The following is a 21,406-nucleotide window of genomic DNA, read 5'->3' on the forward strand; positions in this document are numbered from 1 at the left end:
CAGAGGCGCTAGCTGGCCTCCCTGGAGCCTGCTCTCAGCCGCACTGTCAGTGGCTGTCCAGGCAGGCTGACACCGTCCACCGTACCAGCAGGTACTTACTCGGTGCCAGCTCTGAGTGCAGGTTGCACAGCTAAAGGACCTCGCTCCTTGTCTTAGGGAGCTTTTCTGAAGGGAGTCTGGCTTCTGGATTTTGTGTGAGGAGAGTTTCAGGGCAGTGTTCTGACAGAAAGTAGGGACTAGGGGCTGGTCTTAATGATGCACTTTAGTGTTTTTACTTAAGTTTTATGTGTTCAACAAAAACAGCTTTCTAAATATGCTCTGGTTTATACCTCATGTGAGACCAAGAAAACGGTAGTTGTTTGTCTATAAAAGAACTGTGTGTTTTCCTGGGTTGGCTTGGTGGGAGTAAGTGTGCCCCAGCCCATGGTGCCCGGCCTTGATCCTGCCGTGGCCAGATTCTTTTTCCACCTCTATCACCTTTACGCCACCTTGTCATATGGGGCTTAGGGCTGGTGTTTGTTTTAACTGAGTTCCTTTCTCCCTCGTGCGTCGCCTCGTGCTGATTGGATGTTGCCAGCCTGCCTTGGGCAGAAATCGGACAGCCTCACTCCTCTCCTCAGTTCCACGGTTGGTTCCTTGGTGGTTTCTAGCAAATTGTGGTCATCTCTGGGTATGAGTTTTTCTATCTGTAAAGGAGCATAAAACAAGAATGTTTCCTATAGGTTCCCTGTGAAATTTGGAAGGTTAGTCCCTCGCCTGGGACACTTCAGGAGATGATTTGGAAGCCAGGCCTCTCAGAGGCACAGAGCAGTGTCACCAGCAGCTGCCCTTCACAGGTGGCCGCCCCGCCTCTGCTCGGTGTCCTGCTTTGCATTCAGAGGAGGAAAGCTGTTAGCACGAGGCTCATTTAAAATCCCAGTTGAGGAGGTTAGCGTAGCATCCTTAATTCTAGCGAGTGGCTCCAGCTTTCTCTTGAGCAGTTGGAGTGATTAAATGTCGTAATATATCAGGGGAGTGCCAGTTATGAACATGCATTTCATGCTAGGTGCGTTTACATTCTTTGATTGGTATTGGGCACAGCACTGACCTACCTTGGCAGCACCTTTAACTGGGGGTCTTCGTTGACTCAGATTGGACTGAGCAGGGCCAGGACTGCTGCCAGGGCATCACCTGCTCTTTCACAGTCACCCTGTTGGAACAGCTAGGATCTTATCCACATTTCTCATCATGCTGCCCACACAGCCAGGGAGGATATTTTTGCTCTGAGCCGCAATACTACTTTGATTCATCGTAAAATGTCATATTTACGGAAGGTTCCGTAAATATGAGTTATCTCCTTTACAGGTTAGTAGACTTCGGCCTGTAGAGAATGCGACCTACCCAGTGTCTCACGAGACCTTTGACAGTACCCAAGCCTCTGTTGCTTAGCAACATCTTTGGCACAGAAGGGGCACTCCCACTGGTTGAACAAAGGAGCAAACCCAGATCTCCTGGGACTTGTTTGAGCAACAGAGTTAATTTTACCCTTTTTGGTAACAGTACCAGCATACCAAATCTGATCTAGATTGTTAGAAGATTCCATTTGTTTTCTTGGAAGAGACTACCAGTCTTTCATGTTGCAGATGCCAGCTGAAAAGTTTGACCTTACAGTTTGCTGTTTCCCTTATTGCACTTTAAGGCAGTGAGTCTCAAAGTATGATTATAGAGCAGCAGCAGCAGCTTCACCTGGGAACTTGCTAGAATGCAAATTCTTAGCTCCTCCCCAGACCTGGTGAATTAGCCGCTCTGTGGGAAGCCCGGCAACCAAGGTTGTAACAGGCTCTGCTCTCCCGGCAATCCAAGCACGCCGAAGTCTGACAGCCTCTGTTTTAGGAGGTAAGTCTCGGGCGTGTTTCCTCTAGTTGTGAACAGACAGTGAACGGAGCACGCAGTTATGAACATACAAGAACTAAATGTAGGGATGCATAACACTAGAAAGCAAGTAAAATTTAATGCCAGTTTTATCGGGCACATTTAATATATCCGTGATAATTATTGTGCTAGTGGTAATTAGGTAAATGAAAAGCAGTTTATATAAATGGCTGTAATGAGTATTACCGAGGCAAATCAAGTTTTTATCTTTTTTTCCCCCTTATTAGCTTTCTCATATCTGATAGTGGCCACGCTGTTGGCAATTTCCCTCCTTACGCCAATCACATCCTTCAGACACCCGCAGAGATACGCTCATTCATGGCGGGAATTCGGCTCTCATCTCTCCGCTGTTGGTCTTTCCCGTGATCATCTATCTTAGGTAGACTTCCCCCAAAGCAGTATCTAGACGCAAACAGTTTATCTGGGAGGGGATCCGAGGAAGCACTCCTTGGGGAGCAAGAGTGTGAGAAAGAAAGGGAACTACTAAGGGGCTTGTTGCCTGGGCCTGGGCTCAGACCCACCAGGGAACCCGGGGGGAAGGAGCCCCTCAGTCTCAGTGCGTGCTGCTCTCTGGACTTCCAGCCCACTTCCAGTCCAGCCAGGGTCCAGGCCCAAGGGCCCTGGCAGCTGAAAAGAGCCCGCAGAGAGCTGCAGGTGTTTGTAGTTGGAAACCAGGCTTGTTGGGCACAGGCGTGATAAATGCTGATGCTACCCTGTCAGTAGCCCAGGGCTAAGGTTTCCTGAGCTCTCTTGGCTACACCCCTCCCCCAGCCTGGAAGTCTGTGGGTACCCCCACCGTGGTGCTGGGACACACCCGATCCTGGGATCTGGGGCTGCCAGGAATGTGGCAGGCAAGTCCTCAGGGCTCTGAGAGCAGCTGCCAAGGGTGGCGGCAGGAGGACAGGAGCGTGTGCTGTGAGAACGGACCTGGGTCTCAGAGTCTGAGCCCGTGAGGGGCAGGTGGCGCAAATTATGAAATCTCGGGATTGTAAATGGCAGACAGTGAGTGTCTCTGCTCTGGTGGAGGAGAATAGGGAAGGCAGAAGGTTCTGGGTGCTGGTCAGAAGAGTAGAAGGCAGAAGAGAAGCTTCAGTTTGTTACCAGAAACCCCCCCTGCCCCCTCAGCCTCAGACCGCACCCCATCCTGTCCCACTTCTGTGTTCTGGCCTCTCACGGCTGCAGAGGACTGTCTGAAGCCGAGCGGGCTGGGAGCGCCAGGCCTCCCTCCCAGTGGGTCTGTTGGGACAGTGAGTGTGCTCGCTAGGCTGCTGAGGATGGAGGAAAGATAGTCCTCAGAACAGTTTTGACTGGTCCATGATAAAAGGAGATTGGGGACAGTGAGGAGTGTCATGGTGGTGCTGATGGCAGATTTTTTGCCAACTGCTTTAATTTTAAATATGTTCATCCTTTGTACTTTACGTGTCCTTTTATAAAACAAGGAAATTTTCATGTTAAGATTTTTTCCTTTACTCATATTTTTTGTTTTGAAATAATTATAGATTCACAGAGAGTTGCAGAAATAGTACAGAGAGGTCCTTTATTTGGGACTCGTCACCCAGTTTCTGCCAATAGTCTAATGCATTATATAACTCTTGCACAATATCAGAGTCAGGAAATTGATACAATCCACAGACCCTGTTCTCATTTCACTGGTTTGGGGTGGGGGATTGTGATTCTATACAGTTTTTTTGAGTGTAGGTTCGTATAGGCATCACCATAGTCAAGATGCAGAATTGTTCTGTCATCACAAAGACCTCCTTCATACTTCCATCCTGCTCATTTTTAAAGTCTTTATGTGTCATGATGAAAGGCAGCCTTGTAATATTCCCATTGTCCCAGTTTAGGGGAAAATGGCCCACACATTTGCTGGGTTTAAGGACCACTGCCCTGTGTCTCCTTGTTGAAGCAAGACAACACGGTGCTCTGCACAGATGCCATTTTCTAAAAAGAGGCAAGTGTCCCAGGATGTAGAGAAGCTTATTTTTGCATCGGGTCTTTTTCTTTCAGGACTTAGCCCTCTGGAGGCTAAAGTGTATTCACCAAGGGTTACTCCGTATTCTGCTGCCTGCTCAGCTGCCAGGTCAGTAGGGCATCTCAACAGAGGCAGAAAGCAAGGGTCAGCCTTGTGTGGCCTCTGTCATGGCCTTGGTGAAGTCAGTGGATGACTCTGAGCCTCAGTTTCCTTACCTGCAAAATGGGCTCATCTGGATCCTCTCTAAGGCCCCTGCTGGCCAAGTCTGTGGTTTCCCGCCTCACTTGGTCCAGCCTTCCTGGCCTCCATTGCCATCGACACAGTGGTGAGGGCCCAAGGGCTGAGTTTGTTAATCCTTAAACCAGCTGTACTTACTTATTCTCACTTCTGGAAGCAAAGTATAAAAAGAAAAAAGGGAAGTTAGAGGTTTCGTACTTCACAGTTTTGACTGAAGCTACCCTGTTTATTTTCAACAGTGTAAGAGCATGTTTGAGATTCTGATGTGTGTGTGTGTGTACAACCGCACACACATGTACACACACACACACACGACCTGAGCTCAAAGATACTTGAGAAAAACAAATCTTGTTGATTTCGGTTGCCGTGAGTACTAAACTCCTTCAGTCTGAACTTGCACTGTTTTTCTGAGTTCCTCTGTCACTCAAGCATGGGATTCTGTAAGAGGTAGAATCTTAGACAAGGTTCTGTAACTTGTTAACAGTGGAACTGGGAAGCCCAGCTTGGGACCCCTGACCTCGGATCCAGGACCCTGGGGGGCATCGGGGAGCCTTCCTTTCTCCTCCCCGAGGACCCCTGGAGTCTGCACACCTGCTCGGAATGATTCCCCGCTGTCTCCTCCCTCTTTCCTCTTATTCCAGAACTCTGCGAAGGGACAAAGTTGGAAGTTGTCTCCCAGTTTTGCTGCTTCTGAAATAAGCACGCAGCCCCCTTTTAAACTGTTATTGCTTATCAAACAAGGCGAGAATGGGAAACAGACTGGCAGAAGGAGCCAACAGTAGAGATGGTAGAGAAATGTTTTTAAGTAATGGCTGCCCTGGGTCTCACACTAGCAGGAATACTCGGTCTTTCTTTGGCTCCTCTGACAACCTCTCCCTCGTGGTGGTGTCCTGAGGCTGTATCTCCCACTCCTTTTCCAAAGGCCCTCCCTCCTAGACGCACACCCCAGCCCCTGGGGAACAGTCTTGGCCTTGATAAATACTTGCGGAACAGTTGGGACTGGTGGGTTGTGTTCACTCTGGAATCTTGGTGCGAGCCAAGGCAAGAGATGGGCTCTGCAGGGTGGGGGGCCCCAGGGGTCCCCCAGCGCCTCACAGGGTGGAGAAGGCAGCGTGACTGTCTCTTCTGCCTTTCCTCTCCCGAATGCAGCCTTTCATGTTCTTCCTGAGAAAGTCCAGTACTCTGTCATCGCAACACACCAGACTCCCTTGCCAACAGGCCCAAGAGTACAGGTCCCCAGGGCTTTCCCAGGGCGGGCGGTCCCCACTGAGACTGCTTGAGAAAGGCTGTGTTCCTTCTGGTTGGCTGGTGTGACTGTGTACTTGAACATGGCATTTAATCCACAGTCGTTTCATGCTGCTGCCCATGTAGGGAGTGGGTTTTCTCAGTCCCAGAAGGCACGTGACCTCACCCTGCCAGCCTGATGAGAAGCGGGGGCATGTTGGTGTGTCTTCAGATGCTGGGCCTTTCCATGGCCCCCCATTTCCTCACCAGCCAGAGACAGCCCTGTGCCTGAGCTCTGGTCCCAGAACCTGAAGTGTTCCTTTGGGGATATCAAGTTGTGCTCCTGTCCACGTGGTCAGGAAAGAGCGACAGAAACCCATGTTCCTTAGGAGCACAGACATGGACGGCTAACAGTAAGGAAAAGCAGAACGACCGCATTTACTGCAGGAGGCCAGTGGCCTCTGGGGCAGGGAAGGGTGGCTGGGACCCGGGAAGGGCGGTGTTGTATTGGCTGTATTCTGTTTCCTGAACCAGGTGGGGAGATTGTGAATGGGTCATTTGTTATTAGTGTTGAAATTACAGTGTTATAAAATATACTGTCTGGAATTTAAGAAGTATTTCAGTTTTTGTGTTTGTTTTTTTTTAAAGAGGATCGGTCGCATTTCCTTGTGGTTGAGGTCAGCACGGGGCTGAGATGCGAGAGGATGTCGGCAGGAACCCGCAGGGATGCAGTGAGGATGCAGTGGAGGGACTAGGAGGCAAGATGCCGCATGGCTGCGGGGAAAGCCATCACTTTCCCCCTCCTATTTCCTCTTCAGGAAAAGTCTCAGACGGAAGAAAAATGTATGTCCTGAGCAAATTCCTAAGAACCTGTTCGGGTTAAAAGTCCTTGTGTGTTTTCCACGGGGTATTGACTCAGCCAGGCCAGTGCTCAGTACTTGCTAGGAGCACCCATGGGAAATACAAGTAGGCTTATGTCAAAGGACCAGGAACCTCCTTGGACCATATTTACATGGACACGTTTGTGTTAGGATGGCCAGGCTACCTGTGCTGCGAGGATCTGAAGACAGAAACCTCGGATGCATTCAGTCCCCAAAGGGTGCTGGCAGAGCACCGAAGCTATTAGATGTCCGCTGTGTGCCGGGCACCCTCCCTCAGGTATCGCATCTAATCTCCGTCTCATACCTTGAAGCAGGTGTTTCTCCATTTACAGACAAGGTTCAGGTAGGTTCATGTGTTTTGCCAAAGTCACAGACCAAGGATAAAGCCTTGTTCTGTTTCGGAATACTTTGCTCTATTAGACCACATGGCGTGGAAGAGCCCAGGCGACTCGAGCCGGACCTGAAGGGAGTAGTAGGGTAAAGATACAGGGGCGGCCCCACAGTGGGGATCCTGAGCAGAGTGCAGGCTGGTGAGGACGGTGGGCTGAGAGGCAGGCCCATGCCAGCCCAGCCAGGGTTGGGCGCCTTGGGCTCACTGTTGTCTGCACCGCCGAGCGCGGCTTCCCACCCGCACGAGAGCTATCCTCTGTGTGCCTGCCACTCCCACGGAGGATTTCCATGTGTGTTATCTTCCCTGATTATATTTAGGAGATATAAGGATGATATTTTCCTGATTTGTTTTGCACAGCCGATTGGGGTTGGGGCAGGGCACAGACTGGTTCCTAGCTCAGGTTGTTTGCTCAGGATGACCTTGGATGCCCTTGAAGTTTAGAACACATCTCTGAGACTTAGAGGACCCTGGTGTCCCATGGTCTGCCGGGGGAGGGGAAGGGGAGCAGGCGGACATAAGGGGACCCATCTCAGTTAAAGTGCCCTGTGCTCCCAGCTGGAGATCCGGGTGGCCTAGGGCTGTTCCCATTCATCACGTGCCTGATGCCATGAGTAGAAGCTGGAGGTTTGACTTGTGTGAGGTGGCCTCTGAGTTGGTAGTACGTAAGAACCCAGGACTTTGCTCTGTAACCAGAAGCAGTCGTACAGCCCAGGCTGCTTGGCCCTGGACCATGGCGGTGGGTAAGGCGCTGCTCAAACAGGAACCTCAGTGCGGAAAAAGGAAGGGCTGAAGTATGCTCCAGTAACCTGGAACTGTTTCCTAGCCCTCTGCAGAGACGCCTTTTGGAGGAAGCAGCTCTGTGTGGGAGTCTAGGCTTACTTGATAATGACAGTGGTCTGAGAATTCCTACCTGCAGAGCTCAGGATATTGATATAGCAGAGGCTAGAGTCTATCAGACAGTGCTGCCAGCTCCACCCGGGAGGCTGTCTGTGTGGCCAGTCAGGACGAGGGTTGTTTGGTTAATCACAGAACTCTGTTAATGGAGGAAGTCATCTTAAAAAGAATACAAACGTCATAATTTAACCCCAACGCGTAGATATGTAGGCTAGTCTTTGTGAAGCTGGGGCTTTTTCTTTCTGGGTGGGCCTGCTAATTTGGAATTCTCTGTCCTCTGCAATAGAGGATTGATTCAGACTTTTAGACAGAGTTTCTCAAGGGGCAAGCATTTAGCCACTTGTGAAGCCCTCTGAGTATAGAATTCTTTTAGAAATTTTTACAGTTTATTTCTCCAACAACACAATTCAAGAACACATTTTTAAAAATTAGTCTCATGGAGACATCTACCTGGTCATCACTGAAACAGCTTTTTGCACTTGTTTCATTTCTATAGCGTTTAATTGCCTATTTCTATCCACACATATAACTATTTTAAACATTTTTGGAAATGATCCCACCTGGTTCTTAGTGAGCAGAACCCTCAGCCAGTGGAAGCAGAAGACTCCGGATGTGCTTGAGAGGCTCCTGCCCCTGTGGTTGTGGGCAGCATTGGTCGATTAACGAGTTGCTAATCTGTTGCTCAGTTGTGTGTGTGTTCAGTCGCTAAGTCGTGTCTGAGTCTTGGCGACCCCACGGACTGCAGCAAACCAGGCTCCTCTGTCCTCCACTATCTCCCAGAGTTTGCTCAAATTCATGTCCATTTTGTCGGTGATGTTATCTAACCTTCTCATCCTCAGTTGCCCCTTTCTCCTCCTGCACTCAATCTTTCCCAGCATCAGGGTCCTATCCAGTGAGTCAGCTCTTCGCGTCAGGTGGCCAAAGTATTGGAGCTTCAGCTTCAGTATCAGTCCTTCCAGTTTGTGTTCAACGTTGATTTCCTTTAGAATTGACTGGTTTGATCTCCTTGCAGTCCAAGGGACTCTCAAGAGTCTTGTCCAGCACCACAGTTTGAAAGTTCTTCAGTGCTCAGCCTTCTTTATGATTCCGCTCTCATATCCATACATGACTACTAGAAAAACCATAGTTAAGCAAAATCATTAACAGACTTGCAGGGTAGGTGTCACCTCATCACCGGTGACCACGTGATTTCCCCGTGTCCACCTGTTTCCTCCCCGAGTTCTCTGAGGTGAGGGCTTGGTGCCTCTAGCCCTCCTCCCTCTTCTCCCTCTCCTCGCTCTCCTCTGCTGAGTATTGTCCCTGGTCCTCTGTCTCTTGCCTGCTAGAAAGGCGTCACCTCCCTCACATGAAACATTTTGTCCTGAATGGAGAAGCAGCCTCCAGCTGAGCGTCCAGGATGTGAGCTATTGTTCACGCAGCATGTTCCAAACAGTTTCTGCCAGAAGGAAGAACCCCTTTACGGCTGGTCAGTCTTTTTTTTTTTTTTTAAACAAAGGAATCTGGGTTTTGATTAACTTGTTTTTAGGTGGAATTCTGTTTCCTCTGGAACCAGATGACTGTGACTCACATGCGCAAACACCATCTAAGTTCTGTAAGCTGAAGCGGGTGAGGAAGGGCTTGCGTGGACTCTCCACCAGCCTCTGTGGTTTCACAAGGACTGCAGATGTTTCTCTGCATGAGGGAGGCTGACATCTGCTCAAGTGGGTTACAGAATGAAAACTAAACGGCTCTTAGGCTTAACCCTATTTTTCCAAGGACTTAATTTAAGAAGGCACTTTAGTACCTCCTGCCGGGGCCCAGGGAGATGGCAGGCCCCGAGTTTCCCTGGAACCCGGGTAGACCGACCACTGCCTCTGGAGAAGGATCAGGTCTCGCCATCTGTGCTTGCAGCCGAGAGGACCTTGTCTTTCCTCCCAGGGTGATGTCATCCAGGGAAGCCCACGTCTTTTAGGCAGTGCAGAGGTTGCTCAAACTCGTGTCACAGTAAATTAACTCCACCCTGAAGCTCTGTTTGGGAACCAAACACTTCACACCTCATGTGCTGTCTCAGATCTTGACAGCAGGCTCATGTTGAGGTCTCCATTTTGCCTTTGTGGAAACTGAGGCTTAAGAATGAGAAAGTGAAAGAAAGTGAAAGTGAAAGTCGCTCAGTGGTGTCTGACTCTTTGCAACCCCATGGACTGAACAGTCCACTGAATTCTCCAGGCCAGAATACTGGAGTGGGTAGCCGTTCCCTTCTCCAGGGGATCTTTCCAACACAGAGCTCGAACCCAGGTCTCCCACCTTACAGGCGGATTCTTTGCCAGCTGAGCCACAAGGGTAAGGATGAGAAGTCAAGTAATTTGCCTGTAATGGTGATTGCCTGAATGATGAGTTTTTTTGTTCACATTTTATAGAAAGAGAAATTGAAAAAATGTTAAATGACTTACCCAAGATTCCACAACTGAATAAGTGGATTTTGGGGGGGCTTCACTGGGCAGCATAGGGGATCCTAGTTCCTTGACCAGGGATTGAACCCACGCCGTTTGCAGCGGGGGCACAGAGTCTTAACCACTGGACCACCAGGGAAGTCCCTTAAGTGCATTTTGACCTCAGGTTTCTTGTTCCAGTGTCCTCAGTCCCATGTATTTAAAATTGTTCTCTTGAGTTTTCCTAGAGTAGAAGTTAGGCCCTAAATAAGTTGAATTAGAAAGATAATCAGGCACTGGCCACATATTTCTAGCTCTGTGATCATGTTCTTTAAGCTAAAAGTTATTTAACTTTTCTGATGTTTGGTTTCCTCATCATTAAAATGGGAGGGGACTTCCCTGGTGGGCCAGTGGTGAAGACTGTGTCTTACAAGACAGGGGACCCTGGTTCAATCCCTGTCCTGGTCCAGGAAGATTCCGCATGCCACAGGGCAACTAAGCCTGTGCGCTATAGCTACTGAAGCCCACACGCCTAAAGCTGGTGTGCCGAAACGAGAGGAGCCACTGCGGTGAAAAGCCTGTGCACCGCAACTAGAGACCAGCCCCCACTTGCTGCAACTGGAGAACGCCCGTGAGCAGCGCCAGAGGCCCAGCGCAGCCAGAAACATGCACAAGTTAAAATGTAGAAGCCCTAAATGGGATGGCTTACCATCCCCCTGCCCACACCCCCGCCCCAGCTGGTAACGCCGAGGGCACGGCAGCCCCCTGCGGGAACCTAGCCCTGGAACCTGTCCACCCTGGAAAGCTGGAGTGTTAACAGTGCTGATCTAAGTGCTTTCCAAGAAGGGTACCTTGCTTGCTGTGAGCACTTGTCCTGATTTTCAGGATGACCTCCTGAAGTAGTAAGGGGGTCACTGAACAAGCCCTTGGCATGGTCCACGCTTCTTGCCCGTGCAGTATTCTGAGGATGGCTTTGATCCCATTTGATGGATTTGGGGCAGTAGAGGATACTAGCCAAGTATCCTAACGTGCTGCTTATCGTGCTAAAGCAGCCCACCGAAGGAGGGATCAGTGTCTTTTGAGTCTGATTCATAAGAACCAATTTCCCAGGGCCTGTTCATCCCTAGGAACGCTGATAATTGAGTTTTCAGTCCGGCAAGTTGGGGGTTAGCCGAGTTCCAGAAGAGAGAACGCCACACTGCAGAGGAGCAGGGCTGACAGCCCTTAACCCTGAAGCTTTGTGACTCGGAATAATGGTGAAGTCAGTCGGAGTTCCCACAGTCCTTTCTCTTTGTTTCCTTTGCCTGTTGGGCATGTTTCTGCTTATTAGCATGTTGAGCGGAGCTCATTACAAATGAAGAAACTCAGAACAGCGTTGGTCTTACCATTTATTATTCTCTAAAAGATTTGATTCTGAAAGAGATCTTTATCCCAGTATTTTATTCTGAAAAACTTCTAACATACAAAAAACTTGAGAGAGACTTTTGAGCAGTGAGTAAATGCCTGTATATTCACCACCTACAGCCTAGATTGCAATTAGATTTTGCTGTTCTTGCTTTATCTCATATCTGTTAAGCCCTCAGTCCACTGAAAAATAGATGTTATATTGTGATACATTTCAAAATAACTTGCAGACATCAGTACATGTCATCACTAAACATTTTAACATGTATGTCATTATCTAGAGTTTGGTATTTGTTTATCAATTTGAGGGGAGGTTAATGCCTATGAAAGACTTAAACCATGAGTCACCTTTCCCTGAGTTTTGATAAGTACATATATTTGTATAACCCAAATTCTATCGAGATATGGTATATTACCATCACCCCAGGAAGTTCCCTCATGTCCCTGCCCAGTCAATCTTTACCCTTTCCTACCCCACCAGCAACTACTCTTGTTCGTTCTGCCTTTTCTGGAACATTATATAAATGGAATCAGTGCAATGTGTGTTCTTTTGTATAAGGCTTATCTGAAAGATTTTCCCTAGTGATTTAAAATGAATTTGGGGAACTCTATCAACTTCATCCAACTTCTATTTCACAGAGATAACTAGGAGTGGCAGACTGTAGAAGTCTCAGGGCATCTGATGGATATTGGTAGTGTATTTGTATTAAGTATATGTAATTTTTTTTTTTTTTTTTACTTCTTCAGTGTATATAGTTTGGTGCTCAAAATTCCACATTCATCTCCTCTGATATTACATGGCAAATGTTCCCCTGCAGAGTCTGAGGAGCCGATGGATACTGAAGAACCCCTTTCTCTCCCTGGCCATAATGCTGAGGAAATCAATCCTGAGTGGGTGCCTAGGGTGTTTGCTTTGGGCCACGTTAATCCGTAGACAGACCCACAGTGCAGCGCACTGCAGTGGAATTCAAGCTGTGGAAGAGCAGGACCAACAAGGGAAGGTTGCCGGTGGTAAAAGAAAAACCAAAGAAGGACCAAGAGACAGATTTCCCAGTGTGTGAGAGAACTGCACCTCTCTGAGCGGCTTCCTCCTCCTCCTCACTCCTTCCCCAAACCAGCCTACTCCTGGAGAGAAAGTAGATTGCATAAATTGGACAGGAACCCAAATACATAATCCTCATTAATCTTTTAGAGTCTTGTCCCACTTATTAAAGCCTGTACTTGGTGCATAACCCAGAGTTCTGTGGCAGCAGTAACAAAGTTAATTGGAATCTAGGTCTCCCACCTTTTTTCCTTCTTTCAGCAGTTTCTTGGGGCTTTTAGTTAAGAGTCCTTGCAGAGGAGGCTGTCCTGGCATGAGAAGGTCACTTGGCAAGTCTCCTTTACTTTCCCCCAAGTGGCCGGTCTGGGGCATGGGCGTTGGTCAAGGAAAGGGCCAGCTGGTAGTTGTGGGGTGCACGATACTCTGGGGAGCACGGTGGGTATCAGCCACCCAAGAGGTGTGTAAAGGATAAAAATGAGGAGGGGAAGGGGAGTTGGAGACTTTGATGGGGGTCAGGAAGTGTAGCCTGGGGCAGACACGCACAGGCTTTCATCTGAGCCTGTGTCCCAGACCAAAGGACAGGGACTTCAGAAACGTGACAGCTCTGTGGTCTCAGCCTCATAGGAAAAATGAGATTGAGAAGGAAGGTGACAATGTAAAAGGGATTCAGATGGGGATACTATAAACATGGCAAAGGTCCAAAGCCCCCCACCATGAGCCGGAGACTAGCTGTGCTCCATGGAGAAGAAGTGACTCATTGTTCATGGAGCTGCCTGGGGGAGGGACAGCCCCCCCACCCAACCACCACTGCAGATACGCATTCATCCCCTGCCGGCCGCTGCTCCCCTCCCCCTCCAGTCCTGTCTCCCTCCCCTAAACACAGTTGACTGGGTTAGAAAATCAAGACAAATAATTTACTTCAATCCATCCTTGTCTTTTCAAGGCCTGGTGCAATTCAGTCTGGGGGGAGAGGTGAAAAAATAACTTAGACCCTTTATCAAATGTGGGGAATCAAATTCCGCTCCGGGTGGAGGAGCCCTGTCTGCTGCTGAGGGCAGAAGACAAGAGATGGCGATGAATTCTTACGTGCTCTCTGGGCTGGGAGGTGGTGGCGGCAGCATCAGGGAGCCTCGCACCGCGGAGCAGCCAGTCTGGCATCGTCGGTCACTTGGTGGCAAGGGCTTGGGCCTCTGGGGAGGCGAGGACTCCTCCTGTGCGCCTGGAAATGGGGGGCACTGTCTGAGCAGGGCCGGCTGGCCTGAGAAGGGGGTTTGGCCCTGGTTCTTCACACAGAGCAGCCTCGGCCCCTCAGAGTAGTGCCATCGGTGGGGGATGGGGTGGGCACTGGGTGTCGACCTGTGGGCAGAGCTGCAGCGTCCTCACCTGAGAAATGGGGTGGCAAGTTCGCTTGGCAGTGAGCTAGGCTGGGCAGGATTGTTGAGGGAAGTGGCCAGCAGGTAGTTGTGGGTGTGAGGTCCCTGTGCCAGCGACCCAGGGAGGTGGGGAAGAGAGAAAAATGCAGAGGGGAGTTAGAGAATCCAGACTGAGGTCCAGAGGTGTCACGTGCCTTTCCCCTCTTACCATGTTAGTGAGGCGATGAGGCTGGCCTGGGCATTTAACAAGTGGTAACGCGTTTGTCACCGGGGCCGTTCATAAACCAGCTCTGGGCAAGGCACCGTGTGGCCTCTAGAAGAAACAGCTTGATCCAGGGTCCTCCCCTGCATTGGACCTCTCATGTCCCTGGGACACACCATAAAACAGCTAGTGGGGAAGTTACAGTGCAAGTGTGGGGTGTCTCCAGGCCAATAAAGGAGTCAGTCTCCGGGGCAGCAAAAGAGAGAGACGGCGTCCCCAGTCCTGGTGGTACAGGCCCAGCGGGACTGTGTGTTTTCCATCTCACAGGAGGGCCCTCAGGAGCTGTCACTCGTGAGAGGGTCCTCGGGAGCTGACAGCTCACTGGGCAATAGACGGGGGTGGGGGTTGGGGGGACGTGTCTGACTTTAGGAGCCAAATTCAGTTCCAGAAACACCTCCCCTCATGTTCCTGCTTGCCCCAAGAGGTAGAAGAAAGGCGATCCCTTTGCCTTCCTGCTCTCGGTGAGGCTCATCTTAGGACCAGACTGATTCCTGGTCTCCTGATGTTTTTGCACATGGAGCCCATGCCCATCGCCCTTGCTTCTCACCTGTGCCACCTCCTAGGAGGGAGCCTCGCTGTCCCAAGGCTGTGGTCCTCCTTGGACTGCCTGTACCCAACTCACCTCTGGGGCATAGAAGACCCAGCAAAGCCCAGGAAGTACTTTTCCCCCAGGCGCTGTCTTCTCCCTCCCCTCACTCCCAGTGTCCACGGAAAAGCCTGGCATGATCTGAGTTGCTCCTGGCATCCAGGTGATGGTGACGGGAGAGGGAGCCTGTCTGTATATTATATAGAGTGTCTCTTCCTGCTGCCAGCGTGTGGGCACCGGGGTCCTGTGTTCTGAACCAGCAGATGGGAGAGGGCCTTGGCAGCAGGTCCCTAGTGTGTGGTTTTGGTTGTTTTCAGCCATACAGGGAACATATTTTATACAGCCCAGGTAGGAGGAAAAAAAGAAAGCCTGAATACTTGCTGAAAATGGAATATTTGCAAGCATTTTATAGAATAGATGAGTCCATTATGGTGATAACTTTCAGGCTTTACTAAACACAAATACAAGCTCTTTATAGAGTTGACATGAAGTGCACTATTAAAGCGTGGCCATTTCCCACCTCTCTCCAAAAATGTCACAGATCTTAAGCAATAAAAAACCAGAGAATGTTGAACTGTTCCGTTCTATTCTGCCAGCCTCTTCCCCCGACATTCCCCCGAGATGCAGAATGTTTCTAGGAAAACAGCCTAATCAGATTGTTTCTTAACTTAAGCCTAAATAGTTAAACTACCCAAAGTGCGAGGATCAGAGCGGTATCTGCCTTCTGTGGCTGCTCCTCTGTCCAGAAATGACCACATTCCCCCTTTGCTGGTCCTGGGGCCCCAGGGCTGTGGCAGGGAGAGGTGATGAGGTCCAGCTCCTCCAGCCTCCACAGCCCGGGCTGAGGGCCTGGGCAGGGCTGTGCCAGTCTCTGCCTGCATGTACATCACGGCCACTTCCCTCCTCACCCTGCACTCTCGCCAAGGCTGGAAGGGCTCCTGGGCTTCAGGTTGTTGGGAGAACCCTCAGATCCTCTGTAAACTAGAATCTTTGCAGCTGGCCTCAGCTGCCGCAGTTCACAGAAAACAAAGCACACTTTCTAGGTTGGATGGCACGGCTCTGAGAATGCCCTGTGCACCTGCTGCAGACCAAAGCGCTCAGCCGCTGGGGAGGCTGGACTCTTCCTGGCCGCTTGCAGTTGTCCTGAGGGTGACCCCTGGGGCCTGTAGGAGGAAGTGGAGCAGAGAGGTGTCCAGCTCTGCTCTCCCTGACTTCAAAAGGGCCTTTGGCAGAATGTCATGAACTGGGCAACCAGGAGACACTGACTCTACAGGCCAGTGGGGGCTTTGGTGTTAGGTGATTAATCATATGATAATCATGAAATATATAATGTAGGAGACGACTTTATTTAAAAAGACACCTTGGAGTCACCTTCCACTTGAGCTTTTCCCACCCTGACTGTGTGGCCTTGGGAACGTAGCTTTTCATTGTTGGCATTAACTAAGTGGACACTGGGCTTTTTCATCAGTCAGTTGCCCCTCTCACCATGAGCCAGGCCTGGTGGGTAGAAGGGCAGATAGAACACTCTGGATTCCATCCCTCCTGGTGTTTCCTGTGGTGGTTCTCCCACATTTACCCCCTCAGGCATCCCGGTTGGTAGGCCCATTCCAGAGATAAGGACCCAACACCCCATGTAAGGACATTTCCTCACCTTAGCAGCCTACTTTTCTCCTATAAATGCAGAAAAGGAAACAGAAGGCACCTCAGCAGATCTCTGTTGAGTGCCTGCTCTTTGCTCAGGTGTCAGGCTTCTGCACTGTAATGACCGGTGTGTCATCAGACGCCAGGTTGGGCCTTGTGGCCTGGGAATTGGAGAGCAGTTTATCTGGAAGGCAAGAGCTGTCTCCACATATCCCAAAGCGTTTTCTATGGAAGAGCAGGTGACATCAGGGGAAAAAGTTTAAATCTGTAGAAAGGTAAATGTTCTATAACTTGGTGCTTTCTGCAAATGGGGCGAACTGACTGGGAGAGTTAGCCAGGGCCCCCTCCCTGGGAGGTCTTTAGTCCCATTAGACTAAAGTGGTGTGGGAGCTGGGATTGTATGACCTGTGAGCTCCCTGCTGCTAACTCCAGATTCTGTGTCTGGAAGAACTCTCAGGAAATAACTAGGAATCACCTTACAGACGTACTTGGGTTCAAAGGTGTATGTGGAGCTGTATTCATTGTAGCACTGTTTAGAGAGACAATTGGGAACGCCACATGCATGCCTCCTCTCCGAAGACTGGTGAACACTGGCTGACTATACCGCGTCCGTCTAAAAAACGAAAAAAGTGTTCTTTTTGAACTGTGGCGAGAATTCCAGAATGTGTTATTAAGTGGAAAATCCGAGATCTAGAGCAGCACACTTGGAACAGCTCTGTCAGAGTTGGGGGGTGGTGTGGAGTTCAGTCACATAATTGCTTACTTGCAAATAAACCTAAGAGATGCTTGAGAAGCTGGTTACACTGGTTGCCTCCAGGGAGAGGAACTATAGGCAGCTCAGAGACAGGGGTCAGAAAGAGGCCTTTCTCTGAATAACCTTTTGCATCTTTTGAATTTTGAATCATGCAAATTATTACTTGTACGAAAATAAGTAAAAATACATTTTAAAACTTTACTAGATCAGAGCGCTGTGGACAACAGAAGGGGGTTGGGGAGCAAGCCAACTTTTTATTGAGCATCTAGAGCCAGGTCTTAAGCCAAATGCACTCGAAACGAAACGGGCAGGGCCAGAGAAAGGGGTGCTCTGGGGTGGGCTGGGGGGCGTGGGCTTCTCTTGGAGGGGCGCGGCAGACCTGCTTCCCATGCCAGCCTCTGGGCTGCCCCGGTCATCCCGGGTGAGAAGTGTTTCCCCTGCTTTTGCAGAGCTGGGGCTGGAGTTCGTGTGCGCATCTACAGTCAGGGGACTGCGTGCCTGCCTGAGTCAGCAGGCGTTTCTGTGGTGGAGAAGACCTTCCTGCGCTCTGGCTGCTGGGTAGAGGAGGTGCTTATCCCGTGTTGTTCAGCCAGGCTCAAATGCTCTCCCTTTGTGTGCCAGCTGGAGGCTGGCTGGAGAGTTGTTATTTTTCTGACTGTCAGACCTAAGGCTCCTTACTTGCACTTAGAGGAAAAAGCATCCACGTCCTGGTACAGAAGGTCTTTTTTTCCTTTCTTTAGAAAAAGAGCAGTGAGTGATCTCATTATCACCACTACGCTGGGGGCGGGGGCAGGGGCTGGGCAGAGGGGCAGCTCCTCCTCCTGCCCCGCCTTGTCCTGCCCCTGGCCAGGTTTCCCGGAGCAGGGGCCTTGGATCTGGCTCCGGGTGACCAAAGCCAGATGGCTGGGACAGGTGGTCCACATGGGGGTGGGGGCGATGCTGGAGACATCTGGCTGCTCAGAGGCCAGGTCTGTGTGCTGTGGTCCAGGGGAAGGACAAGTGTCTGCCCTCTTCTCCCCCCAGTGCAGAGCTGTGTGCAGGACTGCCCACCTCCAGGGAGCAAAAGCTCCTCCGTTCAGGGTTACATGCCCATTCCAGGACTCTGCTGGTCTGAGCTCTGGAAAATGTCCCCGTACCTCAGAGCTGGTGGTCACGCAGTAGCAATTATCTGTAAGGTGCTTACGAATTGCCAGGCCCTGATCCAGGTGCGCGGGGTTCAGCCTGGAACAGAGCTGGTGCAACCTCTGTCCTCATGGAATTTAGAGTCTAGCAGGAGCCGTGGAGGGCGCCTGCCCTGGCCTGCTCTCACACCCTCCACACGGTCTCCACTGGGTCTGGAAAGGCTGGAGGGTGGGGGAAGTGATGTATAAATTGCCTCGGAAGGGAGGCTCTTGGGCGTTTCCAGCAGCTGAGCCCGGATTGTTACCCACGCACTCCCTTCAGAGCACATCTTCAGACCCTCGGGGGCAGAGGCCAGAGAAGAGCCTTTCTTGACCTGAGTGTGAGCTCTGAAACCTTGCAGGTCAGTGCTGGACCTTGGCATCATCTGGAAAAGTCCTGGAGGCCTGCCCTTGCACGTGCTGCTGGTGAGCTGGCAGCGCTGACTTGAGCCTCACAGCCTGTCTTGTTCCTTTCTCTTCCATCTCAGATTGAGAAGATCATGAGCTCTATTGGAGAAGGGATCGACTTTTCTCAGGAACAGCAGAGGATCTCAGGTACCGTACCACGCAGCCATTTCCCCCACGGGACGCAGCCCTCTCGCTCCCTTCCGGCTCAGACATTTCTCTGACCCAGAGGACAGACGTTCAGGGGTGAGAGAGGTCAGCCCAGACCACGTCACACTCGCGTCTACACCGCCCACCCAGCTGTGATTTTAGGAGCCATGACTCCTTTTGCGTAGTGGAGGGGAGAGTGGACAGAGGCATCTTAGGCTGTCTGTGAAGGGATCGACTGCCGCTGTTTCTTTCCTGAGCGTGGGCTTCCTCTGGCTGGCTCACTGGGGGTGCTCCTTGAGTTGGCCCTGGCCTCCCGGGCGGCTCCACCTCTCCCTGGGAGCGTGGCTCAGGCCCTCCTGACCCATGGCGGTGGCTGCCCCGGCGAGGGCTCTTCACCTGATCGCCTGGGAGGGCTGGATTTGCTGCTGTCTCCTCGTGTCTGTTTCTCCATTTTTCCATTTATTTGTCATGTTCACTTCAGAGCACTGTTACTTGGGGTATTCTTTTCATTTCAAAGCCCTACAGGTGAGCTCTACCTGCCTTTGAAACAAAGGCTCTAGGGAGGCCCTACCTGAGCTGTTTTCCTTGGTGGTAGAATTATGGTTATGCAGCTTGCTCAGGTGAGGTGACATTCTTATGGTGCCTCTCAGAGCACCTCTCACACCCTCCCCTTAAGCCTCTGAAGGCCCTCTTGCCACCAGGGCACCTGGGCCGACAGCAGCTGAGGAGCTGGCCTTTTCCAATCATCAGGGAAGGCGCCCTCTGCACTTAAGGACGACTTCCTTGTGCAGTCGGGAGGCTGTTTCCAAGACTGCTGTGTGAGCCCCTGGCCCTGGCAGGAAGTCCGGTGGATGACGGGGAAGTGTGCATCTCGGCGAGGAAGCTGCTGCTGAGGCCACGGGCCTTGTGGGGAGCCTCGGCCCTGTCTCAAAGCTGGATTCTAGATGCACGTGTGTCCAGGGCGAGGTGCTCACTTCCTCTGAGCCCAGTTTCCTATCTACGACATTTCGATAATCGTACTGACCTCTTTTCATTTGTTAAGGATAAGTAATACATACAAATACTTGAGGTAAAGCGGTGCTTGTTTTTGTCCATGAAACAATTACTTCCTCATATTGAGAAATGCACCGGGTTCCTCGAGCCACCCTCCATTCAGCAGCCCTGTTTCCCTGGGCTCTAGCAGAGAAGGCCCGATTGGGTTGGGTCCATCTTTACCAGGGATGGATTATGCGGGCAGTCTGCACACGTGGCTCTTCTGGCTAAGAGTTTGTGGCTCTGTTTCGTGGCACTTTAATACATACAGTCTGGGGAGCTTAATTGTGGTTTGCAGGCTTTGCCAGGAACAAGTGTTTATTGGGGATAATGTTTAGGACCGAGACAGACACTGTGGCCATTTTCAAAGCTGTTCTCTAGGAGCAGCAGGGATGGGTTGGCTGCAGTCAGTTCAGTTGAGGCTGCTGTCCGCTTCCCTGGGCCCCTCTGCATCTGAGGAGCTTACATCAGTTGTGTGTGCTCGGGAGGTTGGCGCAGAAGCAGGCTGTTACCTCTTGGCTTTGGTGAATCAGGAGATGTGACAGCCCTTCTGGAAAACACTCTTTTGGAAGAGTCCTTCTTCTTAGACTTGGTGACAGTGAGCCCTTTCCTTGCCCTGTGGGCCCCACCCTCCAAATCTCAGCCCCCATGAACCCACATGAATGGCGAGAGATGGTCCAGCTACCCCCCTAGGTTTCTGGGTCCCAACACACAGTGTTTTTAGTAGCACTGAGTAGCATTCTCCAGACCCCAGCTTAGGAAAGTTGAGGGTGAGTACACAAAGGTGGCCACTTGAGCAGAGGGTGCGTCCACCCGCACTGCAGAGTCCCAGCCTGCAGTGTCCGTGCGGTGACTGGACTGTGAAGGATGGAGTGGGGCCCATAACCTCGGTCCGATGTGTCGGGGGACTTTCCCCAGGACCTCAGGGAGCACCAGCCTTCGGCTAAGCCCCAAGTAGATTTCTTGTTTATTTTGAATGGTCAGCGTCAGATTTCAAACCGTCCTTGGTTTCTGGATCTAGGCGAGGAGACCTGGCCTCAGGGGTCGCCGTCCCACGAGGAGGAGCAGACTCACAGGCAGGCAGCCCTTAGCTAAGCAGGGTGTTGCCCCCTGTGACTGGTTTCACAGTCCTGAAAGCCGAGACCCCAAGGTGGTGCTTGAATCTCACTCTTATTTTGGGCCGTGGGCCCCTGAGTGGCTGGCACTGGAGCTGGTGACCTGTATCCCCGACGGGCCTGTTGCCAGCTCGTCCCACTGTCAGGAATCCAGGGAGCGCGGGCCTTGCTGCTTTCACCAAGAGCCTGTGCTGTCCAGCCAGTGAAAGAAAACGCTTGACTTTCTTTTGCTGCCATCAGCCGTTTCAGTGGTTGAGTAGGTGTTGAACGTGGGCTGCTCCAGGGGACCCTGTGTCCTGGGAGAGCAGCAGGCCAGCCTGCTGGGGGGCAGGTGTCTCCCAGCATGTTTAGAGGTGGCGTGTGGTCCCTGGGTTTGGGTCTCCGCAGCTGGACTGGAGGTTTGGTCCCAGTTCCCACTTGGCCTTGGTGCCCCCGGCCGTGTCCTCCCCTGATTTTGGCCAGCCTGCTGTGGGCCTGGCGCTTCTCTGCTGGGTTCTCACAGCCTGGAGAGAAGCCACTTCCTAAGTTGTTGGGTGTACTCACCTGAGAACTCTGTTGTCCTGT

General features: G+C 51.1%; 1 protein-coding gene across 1 annotated transcript in view; it reads left to right on the forward strand.

Moving 5' to 3' along the window:
* Window positions 1-21,406, forward strand: part of ANKS1A (ankyrin repeat and sterile alpha motif domain containing 1A) — a 167,162-nt gene that overhangs the window by 120,654 nt on the left and 25,102 nt on the right. Inside the window, exon 12 of the mRNA XM_068960833.1 lies at window positions 18,629-18,695. Coding sequence (XP_068816934.1) covers window positions 18,629-18,695 — 67 coding nt within the window. The remainder of the gene's footprint in view (window positions 1-18,628; window positions 18,696-21,406) is intronic.

Source organism: Capricornis sumatraensis, chromosome 22 (assembly GCF_032405125.1).
Source record: "Capricornis sumatraensis isolate serow.1 chromosome 22, serow.2, whole genome shotgun sequence".
NCBI classification, from domain to species: domain Eukaryota; kingdom Metazoa; phylum Chordata; class Mammalia; order Artiodactyla; family Bovidae; genus Capricornis; species Capricornis sumatraensis.